Genomic DNA, 22,986 nt, shown 5'->3' on the forward strand with positions numbered 1-22,986 from the left:
AGGAAGAAAAGTTTGACAGTGGTAAGAAGTGGCCACCAATTCTAGACACAGATGACCTACCAAAGAAACGCCTGCCCTCTATATATAAGGCTCCTACACCGGAGATGATTGCCTATTTGGATTTCAGTGTTTCCACCACAGGAATGTTGGCAGGCATCAAAATGTCACATGGGGCAGCAACTTCTTTGTGTCTTAGTATGAAGGTTAGTAAAGTATTAATTATACATGTACAGTAATGTATGAAAAACATCCAGAAACATGGGGATTTAAGAGATTAAACTAAGGGGAGATTAAAGAAGTTTATTACATTTTAAAACATAGCAAAATACTGTCATAGTGTGCTTTAAAGCTTTAGAAAAAGCTGGCCATGACTGTGATATTACTGTTGATGCCAATTACATCAACAGTAATGTGATGCTGACCAAATTATCAGTGCTTCAAGATAGTGCAAATTCCATGTAAGCTGCTTCCTTGCTCCTCATTGATGAGGTATTTAATGTAGCTTCTCAAAACTCAGAAAAGCAGAGGAGGATCACCGAGTTCAGTAGGCTTCTAATTCCATCACAGGACCAACTAGAGGGTGGTGTAATTACCCCCCCCCCCCCCTTCACCACCACTGATGCTACATTACCGTCTCGGATGAAATTGGAAATTACTACCGTATTAGATGTAACCATCAAAACACTATTATAATGTGCACCTGTTAAGGAATTAGTTTGCTGGAAAATGCAGAAATGAGTATAAGCCATGTGATTCCACTTTTTTCCTTACCCACCACATGCCTCACCTTCAAACATACCAGCTGGGTTAAACCCTCTCCTAGATGACCTTGAGATAGTGAGCAGCACTTTGGAAGACTTCACTCACAGTGGTCTGTTCAACTCATTGAAATCCAGTTGAAAATCGAAGGAGACATAAAATTAGAAATATGACTGCGTGTTAAGTGTCACTACATTGGGCTCTAATTCCTATGACATCTGTTATTGGGAAGAAGATTGATTGTTGATGTTAGTGGCAATTGGAACCTAGGGAAACCTCCAGTCATTATGTGACTAGCAAGCTGAACAATTACATTTAGTGAATTGGAGTCAGTGCTTTGACTCCAATTGTGTTTCTCCCACCAGTGTTTCTACTGTTATTACACTATATACACACATGCTATATATAGATATCTACATGTTTGTTCACCATAACTGTACAACTAAGCTGGTATGGTGTCCAAACAGCATAGTGGCCACCCTGCACAGCATCACAAATCACACCCCAGCCAGCAGACGACGCTACCTCCATCACCAAAATGGCTCCTCCCAACATACACCTTTTGCTGTTATTACATTATTTACACATGTTATATATAAGTACTGTACAGTGGAGCCACGATTAACCCTTAAACTGCGCATGGCGTATATATACGTCATGAGTAACGTGTCTCACAATGCGCATGGCATATATATACGCCATAGGATGCCAGGAACGATTCAAATGGCCCGCGGCTACACGGGGTTCACATCAGCTTCCTCAGGGCTCTTGTAAATACAGTATCCACTCAATTTAACAGCCTATATGGGGCTGAGCCCAAGTCGTTATTTACGGAGCTACGTTATTTCAGACGTTAAGTTGGGTCGGGTAATTTTTCAAGTAACATTCAGGTAGGATATATTTTATACTGTATAACTAAAATTAAATAAAGTTCATTGTGTAATTGCATTCCAATTTAGTGCACGGCCGACGATTAAGCCAGTTGCTGGCTGCTGCATGGATGATGTGTGAACACGCTCTGATCAAGTCCAGATGGGTGGGAAAAAATTGATTCATTCCTTTGTATTGAAAAATATTTTATGTATCAATCAGTGAGTTAATATTGTCTTAATAAAATTTTAGAGATGTGTTTTGATTTACCCTGAACAGTGCAGGTAATGTATTTTTAATGTTACAACACAGGCTGTGGCGGCCATGCCATAACAATGGCGATCGAGCCTTGTCACTGAGAGCTAGCCAAGACGAAATATTTTGAGCTCACCTTTTCTCTGCTGACGATAGAATATACATTTGCAGAGACTAATATGTAGCTTTTGTTGAAAAAAAACAATTAATATCTTGTAATACTATAATAAAATTGGTAAATTGACTTACTTTTAATGAAGCTGAAGATTACGAAGCTGTGAAGATTACGTCATCCTCTGCAGCGCTTGTTTTATATTGTTTATATTGTATACAGGGTACATACTGTATGTACAGTACACTTATTTTCAGGCACTCACTTCACACAACAGCTAGCCTTACTACTAATTCACATGAGTTCTAATTCTACTTCACTATTGACAATTATGTTGAATGTTAAACTCTGCTGCTGCTCATGCATGAGAATATCCTTTATCAAGTTTCTTAATTAACTCCAGCTTCTGTGCAACCGTCAGGCGCTTCCTTTGGGTAACTTTTGGCATTTTGTAAATTAAAAAGATCACAATTACAGTACAGTAATATCCTTCACAATTGAAGCTAGCCGCGCGAGTTCACGGTAAACAATGGGAACACATGGCCCGGCGGAGTACATACTAGGTCCGTGGGAAAAAAAATACCTAGTGCCTATACATACTATAAAAGGTATTTAATAAGAAAACAAAGACTTTTGCTTAATAAAAACTGTTTCAAAATATTTTATTAATAATAATTTACAATTTTCTTCATTAAAGTGAATCATTTTAAAAGAAAATTAAGATGTAATATATGACTCTGGACGATCCAGGTCGGTGGCGGCCTGGTCGCCATGTGAGGGGACGCTGATGCCACAACAAACCCAATACTGACTGTCGGTAATATCGACCGCAGACCAGTATAGCAGGCTCTAGATACTGGGCTCCCAAACCGGTCGTTAATACCGGCAGATCGGTATAAAAGAGGCCGTTAAATTGAGTGGATACTGTAGACGCAATGTTTAAAAAAAATCGTGGGCAATATTCTCTGGTGTGAGGGCCACAGTACGGTTGGAGCAACCAAGGCTGGCTCACTCAGCATGAGCTAACAGCATTGCTGTTCAGCTTGTGACCACAGTATCGCCTAAAAATGTCAAAATAAATATGTAACTGCTATTAGTTTGTGATGACAATATTACAGATGACCCCTGACTGTGATAAAAATGACCAGGATTGTGATAATAGCAGGATTGTTGTGATAATTAGTGCTGTGTGGGAGTAGTAATGCTGTGGGAGGGAGGGAGATAGTGTCATTTACTGTGTGGCCACCTGTTACTGTCTGCATTCACCATACCAGCTCAATGGTTCTCTATGGTGAACACAAATGAAGATACAGTACTTATATATAATGTGTGTATTAGTGTAATAACAGCAAAAGGATTATGTTGGGAGGAGCCATTTGAGTGACGGAGGTGGCGTTGTCTGCATGACTTGTCTGGCTGTGTAGAGGGTGGCCACTATGATCTTTAGCCCTTCCACTGCTCAGGGGTCCTTGAGGACATTTACACCCCTGTGCGCAAGAAAAAAAATTCTAAAACATTATTTCGTCTTCTTAAAATGTTAATTTGTGTTCCCTGAGCACGGGAAAAAAATAAAAAAAATCGTAGGTGACATATTTTGGGCGCAATTGACCGAGGAAGTTTGGCAAAAAGTGGGCGTTGACAGAGGGGTCGTCAGAGCCGGTCAGTGTCACCCGTGCTGACAGATGGGAGCTGCCACAAAGATATTATCACTTAATTATTTGTCTCTGATTTTTTCTTAGTTTTTTTGCAGTAATATTATTCAATAGTGTGTATTGTAATATATTTATATAATAAAAGTGGTGAATAATCGCTATACTCAAAAGTATAGTGTGCATATTAGTGATTCAATTATTATGTTTATAAAACAATAAACAAATAGTTTTGCTGCTATTACACTCTATACACAGGTTATATATAAGTATCTGCATGTTTTGTTCACCATAACGAACCACTAAGTTAGTATTGAGAGTTGAAAAGCAACGAGGAGTTACCGCTACACACCAGCAACCACTCATTGCTTCTCCCTCAACAATGCCTCACTCGCCCACTTTTTCCTCCCATCATCCTGTTTTATATTTTATTCACAATATGCAGACGTTATATATAAGAAACTACATGTTTTGTTCACCACAAGTGTACAGCTAAGCAGATATAGTTAGTTCAGGCACTAAGAGCCGTCGCTATACACACAGTCTGCTGGCGGCTGCCTCACTCACTCGAGGCCACACGCACTAAACTTTCTCCCCCAACAATACCGTTTGTGGTGTTATGACACTATATACAGACGTTATATATAAGTATGTATATGTTTTGTTCACCACAACTGTACAGCTAAGCTGATATAGTTAGTTCAGGCACTAAGAATCGTCGCTATACACACAATCAGCTGGCGGCTCCCTCACTCATTCAAGGTCACACGCACTTATTTTTTTAGAATTTTTTTTTTTCTTGTGTACAAGGGTGTAAACTTCCTCAGGACCCTTTAGCAGCTTAAGGGTTAACGAATTTAATCCCTTCCGGCACCAAGCTCATCTTGCGAAACAAATTTCCCCATTTAAAATAATGGAAATAAAATTAATCCGTTCAACCCATGGAAAAACATCAATATGACATTTTATAATGTAATTATAATACAGTACTGTACATGTAATTACTATAAATGTTGTGTTTTACTATTTTCAAATGAACTTGAAGCGTACAATTGAATTTGTCCAAGAATATGTGAGAACCACAACACGTGGTTTGCTCGTTAATAGAGACAAATTGTCCGCAAGTGACTCGCTCATTACCTGAAATGCTCGTAAATGGAGATGCTCGTCACTTGAGGTTCCTCTGTATCTACATTTGTGTTCACCATAGCGAATCACTAAGCTGGTATGGTGAGTCCAGACAATAACAGGTTGCCACACAGAGTCAGCAGACTACAAGCGACCATACGAGTAATAAATACTCATACTCCGCCCAAGTAAAACAGAAACAAGCAACACTTTGTGGGCCAGCCAGAGGCTTAGGGCCCGCGCAGGAATATCCCTGAAAAAAAGAAAAAAAAAGAAAAAAGCAAACTACGCTACCTGCCTCCCTCACCAAGATTACTCCTCCCATCATACTACACACATCACTAATTATCACCACAATCTTGCTATTATCAGAATCCTGCTCATGTTTATTACAGTCAGGGGTCTTCCGTAATACTATCATCGCTAAATAATAGCAGTTACATGTGTATATTTGTACTTTTTTGGCGATGCTGTGGTCACAAGCTGAACAGCAGTGCTGTTAGCTCATGCTGCGTGCACCAGCCTTAGTTGCTCAGTTAGTACTGAGGCTCTCACCCAGGAATGTTGCCCACAATTTTTTTTTTAAATGGCAAGGCATCTGTTTACAGGAGTCCTGAAACACAGGATGTGAACCTCGTGTTCCCGCGGGAGTGTTAAATCATTCCCTATACCTAAAAACACCACATGGCACTCTGCGCACCCTCGATCTAGCACCACAAGGCGCTCTGCACAGTGCAATGGTTAAGTACTACTACAAGAGGATGTTTGCCAGATGATTTATTAATCATCCAGGAACAATTAAAGACTTAGTCTACACAATAAAGTCAGCTATCTGGACGATTGCTAGTGCATGGGATGAAGCAAAGCTAACAACACTTAGAAATGGTTGGAGAAAACTTTGGCCTACATTAGGTCTGTTTAAGAATTAGGGATTTAGGATTTTGAAGGATTTTGGGTCAAGAAAGTTTGCAAGAAGAAAAAATTAAGAGACGCTAATGTCAGGGGAATTAAGTCCCCAGAACTGAGAGCAGAACTGGTGGCAGTAACAGTAGAAAATGACATTGATAAGTGGATAGATAATGACGAAGAAGCCTTTCAAAACATGACTGATGAAGAAATTATAGATTTAGTTACAGAAAAAGTCAGAAGCACACAATGAAGATGATGGTGAAGAAGAGGAAGAGGAAGAGGATATAGAAGCATTAAAGGAAAAGGGAAATTTTTTTAAGGAATTCTGGCATTTATGGAATGGAGTAACAGTGAGTTTGACATGGACAAATCTCAATTATTCATTTGCAAAGACTTCTGAGAAAGCTCACATTGCACCACCTGCATCTGACTTATCACATGTTGACCCAAATGCTTCAACATCTGAGGTTACCTCATCTCCACCATTAATCTCCACCATCACCTATTCCATGTAAATAACAATAAGAATCAAGTTAGCAAATGGATTAGGACTTCTCCTATTGGCGAGTATAAACAAAATACCGTAGAATTTATACTATGAAATTGTCAATTATTTTCACCTAGATTTTCAGGAAGACGGATCACTTATATGAACACAACAAGTTATCCAATAAGTCTCAGTCCCGAAGGGTTCATAAAACATGTGGCTGTCTGTATTACATTCAACTGTGATGGGATTAAATTCTAAATGCATGCAAACAGTTTGTCAAAAGCTTTTTGTTATGTGATATTCTTGTATCACTGGCACTGGCTCTTGAATTTTAAATTTGAACTTTAACACTTTCCTGGATTTTCGACTTGGACTTATGGGCGGTTTCCCTAACCGCTTGTCGGATCACGACGTAAATTTACGGACAGTGTTATATTGAGTATTTACTACTCGATCGACTTGGGGTTTGTATGAATATGTTTGCCATTAAATTTTTGTTTTCTCTAATAGGCACTGTGCCTATTTGAGAAAACGGCAATGTATTGTAACTTAGAGGAGAGACTATTGAATTGGTGTCACAACGATGGTAATCGCGCACTCCACACACTCTTGTGTTGGCCGCGATAATGATTCTACATTTATATGCATATGTCTGTGTAGAGAATTTTATTCCGAACACTATACAAACAAAAAAAACGGAGTGAATCAAGTATAAACTTGATAAAACATGAGCAAAGTAAAAACTTTTTACGCTCACAGGTAAAAACATGCGTAAGATTCGCGTAAGATTTTATTCGCCGCAAATTTATTTGACGCTCTGTTGGCCAATTCTACCCATGTTCTTATAGAACTTTCTATTGCGAACACATTGCTATAAAAATGAAATACGTAGCTCGAGAAATAATGTCATGACAGTGAAATAAGTATAAACTTTCAAAGCGCTGCATCACAACAGTGTCGTCGCTGCTGAAATCACGGCTAACGCTTCGCCCAGTTCCCACACTCGTGCGGAACATAATTAGACATTGATAGGCATATGTCTGGGTGGGGAATTTTATTGCGAGTTCAGTGATATCAAAATAAGCACTGTAGGATGAGTGTGAGGTTGGCAACAAACGACAGAGTATGAACATTTACTTCCTGTTTGGGTGTCACGGCGAGTCATCTTCGTGTTTATTTACTTCGTGGTGGGATACCAAATGCTTGGGTGACATTTTATGCATATGATCTTGTAGAGAATTTTATTGCCAACGCATTGATACCAAAATGAAAAACGTAGCTCGAGAATTGATGTTAGGAGCGTGAAAAGATTATAAACTTTTTTGTGTTTACGCTTGAGCGCCCAGAACGCCACGCGCACAACCCGCTTTTTTTTCCAGCTAGTGCCGCGCGCACTAAAGTGTTAAAACCTCTTTAAATTTGTAGATAAGTCTTTTTCTGGGGGGAGCCCCTACGGCTTCCCGGAGCTTAATAGGCTGATATGCTAATGTCAGACTTTGGCATCAGTCATGTGTATGGAGTTCTTATGGGCCTACCGGGGACCATGAATCAGAACCTGGCCCCCTCTAGAGAGGTAAGGGGAGCAGTGGCCTATAGAAACCTCCGTGTAATTGGAAGCATTCTGTCTGCCATCGACTGGGTTAGGTCGATGGCAGACATAGAATGGGGTAGAATGGGTTAGGCGCAGTAGGTCTGGGGCTACCCCTTACCCCTTCCCGGGGAGGGGGCTGCGCAGCCAGCGGCGCGACAACGGGTGACATCATACTAGTTTGCTCGTTTTTGTTTGGGGAGTTCTATCCATTCGTTCGGCTTTTGGTTGCAATTTTCACCAGAATAGGGGTTTGTTTTGGGACGCCTACCTTTCTAGGTGCCTAACCCGGTCAATGGCAGACATAGAATGCTTCCAATTACACGGGGGTTTCTATAGGCCATTGCTCCCCTTGCCTCTCTAGAGGGGGCCAGGTTCTGGCTCATGGTCCCCGGTAGGCCCATAAGAACTCCATACACATGACTGATGCCAAAGTCTGACATTAGCATATCAGCCTAGTAAGCTCCGGGGAGCCGTAGGGGCTCCCCCCAGAAAATGGTGTTTCCTTACATTCAACGCTGTTTCTTTTTCACTGGCAGCAGTGAACTGCTGTTTTCACTGGGGAAGCCGGTCGGCCGAGCGGACAGCACTCTGGACTTGTGATTCTGTGGTCCTGGGTTCGATCCCAGGCGCCGGCGAGAAACAATGGGCAGAGTTTCTTTCACCCTATGCCCCTGTTACCTAGCAGTAAAATAGATACCTGGGTGTTAGTCAGCTGTCACGGGCTGCTTCCTGGGGGTGGAGGCCTGGTCGAGGACCGGGCCGTGGGGACACTAAAAGCCCCGAAATCATCTCAAGATAACCTCAAGAAGATAACCTCAAGCACTTAAATGTCTGATGACTGGTCTGGTACTGGAAAACCCTGTGACAGTACCGCTAACGTGTGACGTAACATGCACTGTAACGTTGATGTCAAATACCATATTAGGGTATTGGTGTACTGCTGCTATAGAGTAGTTCTATAATGATGCTGAACTGTATATACCATGTTTCACCAATAACAGCAACTAGATGTGTATGAAGATGTGCCAGCTGCAGTATCTCACTTGGTAATGTCCTGTTGTGGCCACCTTAAATATATCAAGCCTGGCCTCAGGCCGATCTCGGGGAGTAGAAGAACTCCCGAAACACTCTCCAGTTATACTTCATCTATAAGTTGCTGCTGCCGGTGAAAACAGAATCCTCCCTAGAACACATCTATACCATTTAATAATTATCATGCAGTTACTATGTCAAAAGTTATTGATACATAAAGTGATTTCCAACCTATTTCCACACAAATCACCTGAGCTAAGTTTAACCATATATTTTGTTATCAGGTTGCTTGTGAACTCTACCCATCAAGAGTGGTGGCACTGTGCTTAGATCCATACTGTGGTCTTGGTCTGGCACTATGGGTCCTCTCATCTGTATATTCTGGGCATCAGTCCATTCTCATTCCTCCTGGTGAGGTAAGAATATGGCTTATATTCCTCTTATCGTTATGATTTATTTTTTGCACGGATATGTAGTAGGGAGATATATTTTATTAGTGAAGAAGTTAATTCATAAACTGAAACAACATATCCATGTCTATGAATTAGTAAAGTGCTTCTCTAAGGAAATAAAAGTAATACTAAAAAGTTAAAAACAGTACACACATACAAAAAAAGGGTAACAGGCATAATGTAAGGGATAGTGAGAGAGAGTGAAAGAGAGATAGTGAAAGATAGTGGAGAAAAAAAAAAAATTATATACTGTATATAATATATATATATATATATATATAACTGAAAACTCACACCCCAGAAGTGACTCGAACCCATACTCCCACAACTGGTATGTACAGGGACGCCTTAATCCGCTTGACCATCACGACCGGACATAAGGAAGTGATAGCCGAGGCTATATGAACCACTTCCCCGCCGGCACTCGGATGGTAATCTTGGGCATAGCATTTTATCAAATCACCTCATTCTTTGGGGCACACGTGAGGAACACAAAACCTATTTGTGTTCCTCACGTGTGCCCCAAAGAATGAGGTGATTTGATAAAATGCTATGCCCAAGATTACCATCCGAGTGCCGGCGGGGAAGTGGTTCATATAGCCTCGGCTATCACTTCCTTATGTCCGGTCGTGATGGTCAAGCGGATTAAGGCGTCCCTGTACATACCAGTTGTGGGAGTATGGGTTCGAGTCACTTCTGGGGTGTGAGTTTTCAGTTGTATATAGTCCTGGGGACCATTCAGGCTTGTTTGCATATATATATATATATATATATATATATATATATATATATATATATATATATATATATATATATGCAGGCGATGAGTCACAATAACGTGGCTGAAGTATGTTGACCAGACCACACACTAGAAATTGAAGGGACGACGACGTTTCGGTCCGTATATATATAATATATAAATATAGAGGTATAGAGGGATATAGAGAGAGAGAGATATAGAGATAGATATACATATATAGATGGAGATATAGATACAGATATATAGATTGATTGGCATTTTATGACTTATTTTTATTTTACATGCTGCATGTAATTAAAATTAACAAAATACTCATTATTTGTTTATAAGAAACTTTCACATCTTTATTTCAGGTTGAGCTAAATCCCTCCTTATGGCTATCGGCTGTCTCTCAGTACAAAGTGCGTGACACCTTCTGTTCATATGGAGTCATGGAATTGTGCACAAAGGGTCTAGGATCGTCCATTGTCCTGCTTAAGCAACGTGGTGTTAATCTAGCATGTGTAAGAACGTGTGTAGTTGTAGCAGAAGAACGGCCTAGGGTCCAACTCACCAATTCTTTCTCCAAGCTATTTTGTGGCCTTGGTTTGTCTCCCCGAGCAGTATCAACAAGTTTTGGCTGCCGTGTGAATGTAACAATCTGTCTACAAGGAGCATCTTCACCAGACCCAACTACTGTGTATGTTGATCTCAGGTCCCTCAGACATGATAGGGTAACATTAGTGGAGAGGGGTGCCCCACATTCATTATGTATCATGGAGTCTGGAAAACTTCTGCCCGGAGTAAAGGTAGTTATTGCCAATCCTGACACTAAGGGACAGTGCTCAGATTCTCATCTTGGTGAGATATGGGTTCAGTGTAATCATAATGCAAGTGGCTACTTTACAGTGTATGGGGATGATGGTACTGCCAATGATCATTTCAATGCCCAGCTTGTGACAGGTAATACAGGAGAGACATATGCTCGCACGGGTTACCTTGGCTTCCTTCGCCGGACTGAATCGGTTCAAGCAGATGGAGAACTTCATGATGCAGTGTTTGTTGTTGGTGCATTAGATGAGACTGTTATTTTGCGAGGAATGCGTTATCATCCCATCGATATTGAAATGACGGTGATGCGATGCCACAAGAAGATCTCAGAATGTGCAGTGTTCAACTGGACCAACTTGTTAGTGGTGGTTGTGGAGTTGGACGGTGCAGAGTATGAAGCTCTGGATCTTGTACCACTCATCACTTCATCCGTCCTAGAAGAACACCAAATCATCGTTGGCGTTATTGTAGTTGTGGACCCAGGTGTGGTTCCCATCAATTCACGTGGAGAGAAGCAGCGCATGCATCTTAGGGATGGTTTTCTGGCAGACCAGCTTGACCCTATTTATGTTGCTTATAATATGTAAATAATGTGTAGTTCTAGGCCAGGCTGAAAAAAAAAAGACATCCAAATGTTTGGAGTAAGTATTTAAGTTTCATGTCTTTTTGACAAATAATTTTGTCAAAGTTGAACTCTGAAACTGAAGAAATAAGATTTTATATGTATGAAAATAAACCTAGTGTCATTTATATTACACAAAGGACAGAAGTTATATTTTATCCTAGAGGATAAAAAACAGTGAATTTCTTGTGGATTATCAACCTTATTATATAGGCATTTGAAATAATCCACAACAGTAGCCATATATAATGAGTTGTGCGAGAGAAATGCATGAAAATCAATTAATTTTTACATTTATATTTCTTGTCTTAACAGATAATGGAAACCTGGAAACAAGATTTATTTTCAGTTTTTTACAAGTGCCATGTGCAGCCTTTTACGATTGCATTTGTAGTGTGATATAATTCAAGTGAATTCAGTCATGGACTTCAGTAGATATATATTAATAGCTTGTGATAGTTTTTGTGAGTTTTTTTAGAAAATTTAATAGAAATATTGCAACTTAGATTTAATTGGTATCAAGATGAATGAATGCATTTCAAGTCATTTATTGACCTGAGGTAATGTTTGCCACATCAAGTAGCCAAATAGTGTACATAGTTATATCTTGGCTTCTACTCAGGCCATTGTACATAGGGTACATTACCTATTACCACTTTATTTAGTCTTATGAGTGGCTTTTTCAGCAATATATATATAAATAGTAAATGACTCCAGTTGTTGGCACAACCAGAAAGCAAATGCTGAAAAGTCCACTCAGAATCACCAGGCTCTGTACATTTGTATAGCAGTAGAAATATTCGTTAAAGTCTTAAAATGCTAAGCGAACAGTTGCTTTGGTTACTACAAAGTTCCTAGTGTCGCCAGGCAAATCCAGAACCCAGAAGAAAGAAATATTTCCCATTTTTACTGTAAGGTGTCATGTCACAAAATGTATTTATACCGAGATGCCATTTTTTGGATCATGTTGCGTATATTTTAAATGTTAAAACTAAAAGCCATTTGTAAAATTTTTGTGTATATTGTAACTGTTCTACTGTACCTTATATGCATCATGGGAACTTGCATTGGGTGAGGAGGAAATAATTATAGTGTAGACTTTGACGAGATACGCAGTGCACCTTGAGACGATGTTACATTATCTACAGATTTTATATAGAGTTTACCTTTGTGTGAAATGGTGGGAGATTTTTTTTATTTTATTTCATATTTGCTTTAGAGGTATGAAAGTATTTTTGTCAAACATGGCTCAAATAATTTTTGTTATGTAAAGTACGACAATATTTGTGGTAAAAATATTGACCATATTTGGGGGTATCTTTACTATTGTCATATTGTTAATTTTAGCCTTTGTACACAGAAATAATTTGTTTTTAAGCCTATACAGTGTTCAGTTTGATTGATAATTATTTGTAATCAGCCATGCTTATTAGATGGGTATTAATTAAACAAAAATTTGCATGTGTAAATCCCCTCATAGTCATAAACTGTCGTGTTTTGAAACATTGTGGAGTTTTTGTCCAATTAAAGTGTAAAGTTGGATCGAGTATTTATCTTATATTTGGAATTTTTATATAAAATGATCTCTATACTTTTCCACGTATGATAATGAATGGTATGGAATCACCTACGTAGCTGTTTTACCCTAAGTCAGTCACTTTGATTTTGAAGTTTAAATTTGTTGTCTGTGCCGTCTAGATAAGCACTATTGTTTGTAGTATTGCAAGTGCAATGATTAACTGATAAAAAGATTGTATAGGTGCAATGAATACAAGTAATTTAATAAAAACAAAAACAGATAAGTATGTCTGATTGGATGAAGAATTCCTTGTAATAATTACATATATAATTTTTTTTACTTTTTTTATTTATCGGTTAACTTTTTTTTTAAGTGACTGAGTGGAGTTCTATGCTCAACTTCAAAACTTTTGCGTACTGTCGTCTACTGTCGCTTTCTGAATTTTTTAGGGTTCCAGAGCAGCTGCAAGTATTCTGTTTTGTATACTGTCTCTAACAAACAGTACAAGCAATAAATGTCAAAAGAAAACTATTGTGTTTCTATTCTTAAAGTATGAACATTAATCATATGCCTATATGCAAGATAGATAGCCAATATATATATATATATATATATATATATATATATATATATATATATATATATATATATATATATATGTCGTACCTAGTAGCCAGAACTCACTTTTCAGCCTACTATTCAAGGCCCGATTTGCCTAATAAGCCAAGTTTTCCTGAATTAATATATTTACTATAATTTTTTTCTTATGAAATGATAAAGCAACCCTTTTCTCTATGTATGAGGTCAATTTTTTTTTATTGGAGTTAAAATTAACGTAGATATATGACCGAACCTAACCAACCATACCTAACCTAACCTAACCTATATTTATAGGTAAGGTTAGGTTAGGTAGCCAAAAAAAGCTAGGTTAGGTTAGGTAGGTTAGGTAGACGAAAAAACATTAATTCATGAAAACTTGGCTTATTAGGCAAATCGGGCCTTGAATAGTAGGCTGAGAAGTGCGTTCTGGCTATTAGGTACGACATATATATATATATATAGTCGTACCTAGTAGCCAGAACGTACTTCTCAGCCTACTATGCAAGGCCCGATTTGCCTAATAAGCCAAGTTTTCATGAATTGTTTTTCGACTACCTAACCTACCTAACCTAACTTTTTCGGCTACCTAACCTAACCAAACCTATAGAGATAGGTTAGGTAGGGTTGGTTAGGTTCGGTCATATATCTACGTTAATTTTAACTCCAATAAAAAAAAAATGACCTCATACATAATGAAATGGGTAGCTTTATCATTTCATAAGAAAAAAATTAGAGAAAATATATTAATTCAGGAAAACTTGGCTTATTAGGCAAATCGGGCCTTGCATAGTAGGCTGAGAAGTGCGTTCTGGCTACTAGGTACATATATATATTATAAATATATAAATATAATATATATATATATGTCGTACCTAGTAGCCAGAACGCACTTCTCAACCTACTATGCATGGCCCGATTTGCCTAATAAGCCAAGTTTTCATGAATTAATATATTTTCTCTAATTTTTTTCTTATGAAATGATAAAGCTACCCATTTCATTATGTATGAGGTTAATTTTTTTTTATTGGAGTTAAAATTAACGTAGATATATGACCGAACCTAACCAACCCTACCTAACCTAACCTAATCTATCTTTATAGGTTAGGTTAGGTTAGGTAGCAGAAAAAGTTAGGTTAGGTTAGGTTAGGTAGGTTAGGTAGTCGAAAAACCATTAATTCAAGAAAACTTGGCTTACTAGGCAAATCGGGCCTTGCATAGTAGGCTGAGAAGTGCGTTCTGGCTACTAGGTACGACATATATATATATATATATATATATATATATATGTCGTACCTAGTAGCCAGAACGCACTTCTCAGCCTACTATGCAAGGCCCGATTTGCCTAGTAAGCCAAGTTTTCTTGAATTAATGGTTTTTCGACTACCTAACCTACCTAACCTAACCTAACCTAACTTTTTCTGCTACCTAACCTAACCTAACCTATAAAGATAGATTAGGTTAGGTTAGGTAGGGTTGGTTAGGTTCGGTCATATATCTACGTTAATTTTAACTCCAATAAAAAAAAATTAACCTCATACATAATGAAATGGGTAGCTTTATCATTTCATAAGAAAAAAATTAGAGAAAATATATTAATTCATGAAAACTTGGCTTATTAGGCAAATCGGGCCTTGCATTGTAGGCTGAAAAGTGAGTTCTGGCTACTAGGTACGACATATATATATATATATATATATATATATATATGTCGTACCTAGTAGCCAGAACGCACTTCTGAGCCTACTATGCAAGGCCCGATTTGCCTAATAAGCCAAGTTTTCATGAATTAATTGCTTTTCGACTACCTAACCTACCTAACCTAACTTAACTTTTTCGGCTACCTAACCGAACCTAACCTATAGAGATAGGTTAGGTAGGGTTGGTTAGGTTTGGTCATATTTCTACGTTAATTTTAACTCCAATTAAAAAAAATTGACCTCTTACATAATGAAATGGGTTGCTTTATCATTTCATAAGAAAAAAATTAGAGAAAATATATTAATTCATGAAAACTTGGCTTATTAGGCAAATCGGGCCTTGCATTGTAGGCTGAAAAGTGAGTTCTGGCTACTAGGTACGACATATATATATATATATATATATATATATATATATATATATATATATATATATATATGTCGTACCTAGTAGCCAGAACTCACTTTTCAGCCTACAATGCAAGGCCCGATTTGCCTAATAAGCCAAGTTTTCATGAATTAATATATTTTCTCTAATTTTTTTCTTATGAAATGATAAAGCAACCCATTTCATTATGTAAGAGGTCAATTTTTTTTAATTGGAGTTAAAATTAACGTAGAAATATGACCAAACCTAACCAACCCTACCTAACCTATCTCTATAGGTTAGGTTCGGTTAGGTAGCCGAAAAAGTTAAGTTAGGTTAGGTAGGTTAGGTAGTCGAAAAGCAATTAATTCATGAAAACTTGGCTTATTAGGCAAATCGGGCCTTGCATAGTAGGCTCAGAAGTGAGTTCTGGCTACTAGGTACGACATATATATATATATATATATATATATATATATATATATATATATATATATATATATATATATATATATTGACGGTAACGCGTTGGTGTTCGGCTGTTCAAAAGCTAGGGGTATGGCCTCGTCACATAGAAAAAAAATAGAAAATCTGGAACTTCGTCTGTGGTAAGGTAAGGAGAAGACACACAAAACAAGTAAATTTTAACAATGAAATTTTAATTACGTTATAAAAGCAAAACATGAATAAAATGGACATACAAATTCGTATAATAAAATCAAAGTAATAAGAATAATCAAATGGCAAAATGAAAAGTTACATTAAGACAAGTGAGCAAATAACCAGTGTATGACAAACAAAGTAAATAGGTGCAGGAATATTGGCTTCAAGCTATCACTTCTCTTAGTACACGTAAGCCTGGGGCTTAGTCTACCAACGAGACGTGTTAACTTGTCAAAAGCACGGGATATTCTGAGGACTGAGGTCGTGGCGGCCCCAGACATCAAGTAGTATGGTGGGTGGAGTGCAGTTGCAGCTGGACCCGCAGCCAATCAGCGAGGAGCAGGCGACAAGACAGGTAGTTTGGTGGTTCGAGGTGGAGCAGGTGTTCCTGGCTGCATACGTTTTGCTCTCTGGCAAACCTTGGAGACGATGTTGTGGTTGTTGAATATTTCTTCCATAGTAGTTTTATATAGATGTATGTATCGACGAACTTTGGAGGGAAGAGCAGGCTCAATCTCTTGAAGGAGATTATCGTCACAACTCTCCCCCGAAGCCTGCGGTTCTGGAAGAAGTACGTCGTAATGTGGTGGAGTAATAGATGGAGTCGCTTCTACTTCATAAACTCTGGAGAGATCATGGGCTAAGATGTTGTCGGAATCTTGGTATAGCGTGTCTCCAGGTTGAATTTCTGTAGTTATCAAGCCCATAGTAGAAGACGTTGAGATGAGAAGTGGGAGTGCTGCAGGAGGTGTAGGGTGGTGTGGTCCGTGTTGATGGTGGACCAAGCACTTTTCAGGTGTGGAGTGAAGTGCTGGAGCTTCAGGATGATGAAGAGTAGCTCCTTGCCAATTGTTCCGTAGTTCCTTGTAGCAGTAGTCGCCGACAGGTGTATTCTCCTCGCCTCGTTGCTGCATCACGACACCACCAACGTCGGTACCACTGGCGTCGACATGGAGGATGAAGGGCTTATCTGACGAGGTGAGAGTGGAATTAGAATATGGCAAAGGAGCACGATTATTATCCTGAAAGTATTTGGGAAGATCATTAAGGATATTCGGAATTAGAAAGCGCCGACTCCTTGTCAGTGCTTTCGGGAGGAGAAGCTGGGAAGGTCTCACTGTGGATGTAGGATTCTGTGAAGGTAGAACAGTTAATCAGGACAGTGGGAGGAGTACCATTATATTGCTTCAGGAGGTTGACGTGGCACAGCTGGGTCTTCCGCCGCCTATCTGGAGTCTCTATGACGTAGTTGTTATTTCTGCACTCTTTGACGCGGTAGGGTCCTGAAAACCTGTTTTGTAAAGGTGAACCTGGGATAGGGAAGTATGCAAGCACGAAGTCTCCCGGCTTAAATTTTCGTACTTTGCTGGTCTGGTCATAATGAGTCTTCATCCTCTCCTGGGCTTTCAATAGATTATCATGGGCAAAACGGTGGACTCTCTCTAGAATGTGTTGAAGGTTTTGAAGAAACTGGGGCACATTCTGATGCTCACTGAAGGTGGCATCTCGGAGAGAGTCTTTGAAAGCCTTTAGGGGAGTACGGCACTTACGGCCGTAGAGCATCTCATAAGGAGATACTCCTAGGGACTCATTGGGAAGACTTCTGTAAATACACATTATAAGGTCGATTTGCTTATCCCAATCCTTAGAGGTTTCACTACAAAACTTTTTCAAGAGTGCTTTGATAGTCTGATGACTACGTTCAAGAGAACCCTGTGAAGCAGGATGATAGGGGCTGGACAATACCTGTTTGATGTTGAACTCCTCCAGTGTCCTTTTGAAGAGATCACTGGTGAAGTTGGTACCACAGTCGCTCTGAATCTCCCTGGGAAATCCGTATTGAGTGAAGATCTTCAATAGATGTTTTACAACCGTAGCAGCCGTGATGTTCTTCACTGGAACTGCTATGGGAAATCTGGTGGTAGGACACAGGATGGTTAAGATATAGGCGTTACCTGAACTGGTCCGAGGTAAAGGACCAACACAGTCTATTATGAGTCTGTGGAAAGGTTCCGCAGGCACCTGTATGGGAATCAGTGGCGCTCTGGGAATGGAGATGTTCGGTTTGCCTGCCATCTGACATGTATGACACTGTTTTACGTACTGTTTGACGCTATTTACCATACCTGGCCAGTAGTAGTCTTGACGAATTCCATGGTAAGTCTTGTTGAAGCCGTAGTGGGAGAGTGCTCCGTGGGCCAGGTGTAGAATAGTGGGCCGCAGGCTGGTAGGAATCACAAGTTGTTCGATGTTGGCCCAATCGTCCTCCTCCTTCAGTTTACTGGGTCTATATCTGCGGTAGAGCAAGTCGTTCTCTAGGAAGAACCCAGGAATACTGTCGGGTTGAGTCTCAGCCTGGAAAAACAATGGTGTTAAGGTAAGATCTTCCCTCTGCAACTTACGGAACTCCAACTTGGTCAGATTCGGGGGTAGTTTCTGAGGGTCTTGAGGGACAGCGGTAGCAGTAGAGTCAGCTGGCTGTGGACGTGCGGCTTGTGCACGGGTGGTCACGAGAACCGGAGGAGAAACTTCATCACTCTTGAACCTCTGCTGGAACATACGCTAGAATAGGGTTTATTGGCACAGAGTTACACACCTGGGGTTTGTCCATGACGATCAGGTTGGTCGGTTGCAGGTCTTCTGCCAAGTCGTTGCCTAGGAGAAGTTGCACTCCAGGCATGGGAAAAGGCTTTTCCCTGACGGCGACTTGGACTTCTCCGTTCACGTAGGGACAATCCAGGTGGACTCTGGCGAGAGGGTAGGGAGTGGTAGCAGTGAGGTCAGTGATGAAGACAGTTTCTCCGGTGTAGGCGATGTTGGGCACAGCCGACTTCAAGATGATCGATTGAAGAGCCGCTGTGTCCCTCAAGATCTTCAATTTGAAACGTCCCTCCGGATTTGAACCGTTGGCAGAGACAGTTCCAGTATACAGGTGGTTACTGAAAAGAGAAAGATCATTAACATTAACACCAACATTCATCACAGGCTTACCGGACTTAGGAGGAGTTGGTTTGGGTTTCTGTGGGTCAGTGGTTCCCTTGTATTGAGACTTACCACACTTGTCTATGGTATGTCCATAGAGTCTACAATACTTGCAGTACAATTGCGAGCCAGCTTGATCGGTGCTCACTTTCTCGTAACTGTACCACGACTTCTTACTGGAGGATGGTTCGGGTGTCAGCCGGTGGATGAGGCTGTAAGTGTCAGCCGACTTAGCACACTTCAGGTAGTCGGTTTCTTCTTTATCTGCTAAGTAGAGACGGACAGGAGGCGGCACACGCCTCAAGAATTCTTCAACAAGCATCAGGTTGACGAGTTCTGTAAAAGTAGAGACATGTGCTGCTTCCAGCCATTTCATAAAATATCTCCGTTTTGTGTTAGCAAACTCGAGGAAGGTAGTGGTACTTGCCTTCAGGTGGTCACGGAATTTCCTTCGATAACTTTCTGTAGAGAGGAGGTAGGCGTCCAACACTGCTTGTTTCAGAGTCTGGTAGTCATTCTCAGACGCCAGAGTACTGAGTGTGACTGCAGCTCTACCTGTAAGATGGACTCTGAGAAGTGTGGCCCATTGGTCGACAGGCCAACTGAGTTGATTAGCAAGGGTTTCAAAGGTGGTGAAAAACACATCAACTTCGGCTTCTACAAAGGATGGCATTAACTTACTTGCATGCGATATATTAAAACTGACCGGAAGATTGGCAGTAGCTTGCTGGCGTTGAGCGAGGTGTGAAGTTTCCAACGTGTATTCTCGTTGACGACACTCTAGAGCCAGAGTCGCTTGTTGCTTGTCATGTTCGCGTTGCATCTCCAACTCGCGTTGTTTGGTTTCAAGTTGTACTCGTTCCCGCTCACGGAGTAGTGCAACCTCACGTTCTTGTTCTTCTCTCCTCAAGGCAGCTTCACGTTCTTTGAGGGCGATTTCTTCCCTTCTTAAGGCAGCCTCACGTTCTTGTTCTTCCCTTCGTATGGCAGCTGCTTCTCTTTGTTGTTCGAGGGCTTCCCTTTGCTGCTCACGTTCAATCTTGGCCAGCTCTAGTTTGAGTTTCATCGTCGCCAAATCAGTTTTATCTGCAATATAGTAAGTTTCATGAGTTTCAGAGTCTATCTTACCTTGCTCTAAGAAATGATCCAGCAACAGGTTGTGTATTTCACTCTTCTTCTTCTTGAGAATAGGTGCAGTTTGCATGAAGGGGTAACCCTCCCGATGACTGCACCAGGACAGATGTAAGGAGACGCGTTGATGGTAAAGAGGAGAAGAAAGTCAAAAGCGGTAGACGTGATGGGCCGTAGAGAGAGGAGTGGCGACGAAAACAGAGGCGAACGTCAGAGGGAGACTCCCCGCACCGGGGGGCGGGGCGTCATGGCCACAGTGGCAGCTGATCCAGGCACGGCGTAGCGGTGCGCGCAAGACGGGAACTAATATTTCTCCGGAAACTTACGGTACGGAAAGCGCAAGCGGTACGCTTCCCAAACCACCCACAGGTCGGCGGGCAGCCGGCCATCAGGCTGTACCCTCGGCTGAGACATCCTATCCGGCACCCTATAAACAAACTCCTTCTTTGACGACACCCAGATGGTTGACGAGCACCACGGGATCGGAAGCACCCGGGCATCCCGATAAGGGCCCAACTCCGGACCCTCACAGGGCACGACCCCAGCAGACGGGACTAGGCAACCCCCAGACCGGGGCAAGGAAGGAGGGGGAACTGCAGGCACGGCAGCGACCCCACCACAGGGCACAGGAGCCGAGGCTCCCTGGCGCACATCTTTCCGCAACTTCACGACGAGGTCCCGACCATCAGGGACAACCCCCCACTGCGGGGACCCAACAGCAGGAGACGCAGGAGGCGGGGCACAGGGAGCAACGTCGGAGCCCCTCACAGCACCATCATCCTCGGCGGGGGACGCCAGCTGAGCACCATACTCCCCCACCTCCTCCCAAGGCACACCACGAAGGGGGGAGACACTCCGAGCCCGCCGCGAACGCTTCGAGACAGGCCGCACCACACCACGCCCAGCAGGCCCCGCCGCAGGCACAGCCTCCACCGTCATATCCACACAGGCCACACCCGCACCGTCCGAAGAGTCCACAGAGGCCACATCACCCACACTGTCTACATCATCCACGGAAACAGCCTCAGAACACCGACGCGCACGCTTCTGCAAAGGAATGGGAAGAGCAGAACTACAGGAGGCAACACACTCAGGCACGGCAGGCACCTCACCACGAAGCACCCCCTCCAAAACGGCAGAACCCGTGTCCCCGGGAGCCGGTAACACATCCACAGGCGGGGGCGGAACATGAACCTCCACCGGGACACCTTTCACTACACACAGCTCAGGCGACAGCCCGACACCCTCACACACCGGCGGAACAACCCCAGGGGCCACAGCTGGCACTAGACGTGTCGCACAGGCCGGAGAGCTATTATTATTATTAACATCTTTATTGACAAAATTAATTACAATTTTGCCTAATCTGAGGATTTTGATAGTCTTATTAAATTGAGGTTAATGCTAGTATTCACTGTCACGCAGGACAGAGGGTCATACATAAGACAATAGGTCTAAACTGTAGGCTGAAGCACATATATATCACGGTTACAATCAATGTTTTAATGTGTGGATATGTGAAAACAACTTTCTATTGTGCACTGCCACACAAGGGCAGGGATGGGTTCATAAGTGATGCAGCTTAGAGTATAAATAGAAATTGTTCTTCATTCTTTAAAATGGACAAGCAAATTTTGGGTAAATTGTTAGGATGTCGTCCAGAACACCTGAGTCAATAAAATAGTTACACAGTTGGTGGTACAATAGGCCAGGAGGTCTAAAGTCCTTTACGGTTTCACATTCATCAATATAGTGTTCTAGTGAATGCATTAAAGGTTTATCACAGAGTTTACAATCTGAATATTCTGGTAGTGGCTCAGCCTCACTAACCTGCCAGATGTGTCTATAGCCAAGGCGAATTCGCGCAATGACTACATCACATTGCCTGGTCCGGTTACTGTGCTGACCATACAAATACCTATTATTACAGACACTTGTCATAACTTTTAATACTGCAGCTTTCAGGTCTCTGTGCATTTCTTAGTTCTTCTAAATCTGAATTAATTTCTTTAATTTGTATGTTTCTAATAACTGCATTAGATAGTCCAAAGTCATAATCAATGTTTTCTTTCCTGCAAGCCTCATTGGCCAATTGATCTACAAAGTCATGTTTTTCAACTCCAACATGGGATGGGATCCACACAAATTTTATACAAGAGTTATTATCATTGGCAAAAATTACATTCCATTTAATATTACAAGCTACTTCCGACATACATTGTGATGGGTTATTTAAGGACTGCAGAGCACTTTTAGAGTCACAGAAAATAACTCCACCACCATTGAGCTTAAGGTATTCAGTGGCTAGATAAATACCCAATAGCTCGGTCTGTGTCGTGCTTGCCCAGTTGTTCAATCTCTGTGTACTAGTCATGATCATTTCATTCCCTTTATACACTGCACATGCACAACCTGTTCTACCAGTGCCTAACTGCACAGAGCCATCAGTAAAGGCATAAGATTCAGTCGGTTTGAGAATTTGAAGATGACTGTCAATAGCTTCTAATGTTATACATCTCAAAATGTCAGTGTTATACATTTGTTTTACACTGATGGGAGTATAATGCAGAGAGACCTCCACATCTTTC

The 22,986-nt window shown here is 41.0% G+C and overlaps 1 protein-coding gene across 1 annotated transcript in view; it reads left to right on the forward strand.

Moving 5' to 3' along the window:
- DIP2 (disco-interacting protein 2) overlaps positions 1 to 13,486 on the forward strand; it is a 786,376-nt gene extending 772,890 nt beyond the window's left edge. Inside the window, exons 39-41 of the mRNA XM_069328749.1 lie at positions 3 to 203; positions 9,080 to 9,211; positions 10,361 to 13,486. Of these exons, the coding sequence (XP_069184850.1) occupies positions 3 to 203; positions 9,080 to 9,211; positions 10,361 to 11,404 (1,377 nt within the window). The 3' untranslated portion in view covers positions 11,405 to 13,486. The remainder of the gene's footprint in view (positions 1 to 2; positions 204 to 9,079; positions 9,212 to 10,360) is intronic.
- Positions 13,487 to 22,986: the final 9,500 nt, after the last annotated feature.

This window comes from Procambarus clarkii, chromosome 21, assembly GCF_040958095.1.
Source record: "Procambarus clarkii isolate CNS0578487 chromosome 21, FALCON_Pclarkii_2.0, whole genome shotgun sequence".
Classification (NCBI taxonomy): Eukaryota; Metazoa; Arthropoda; class Malacostraca; order Decapoda; family Cambaridae; genus Procambarus; species Procambarus clarkii.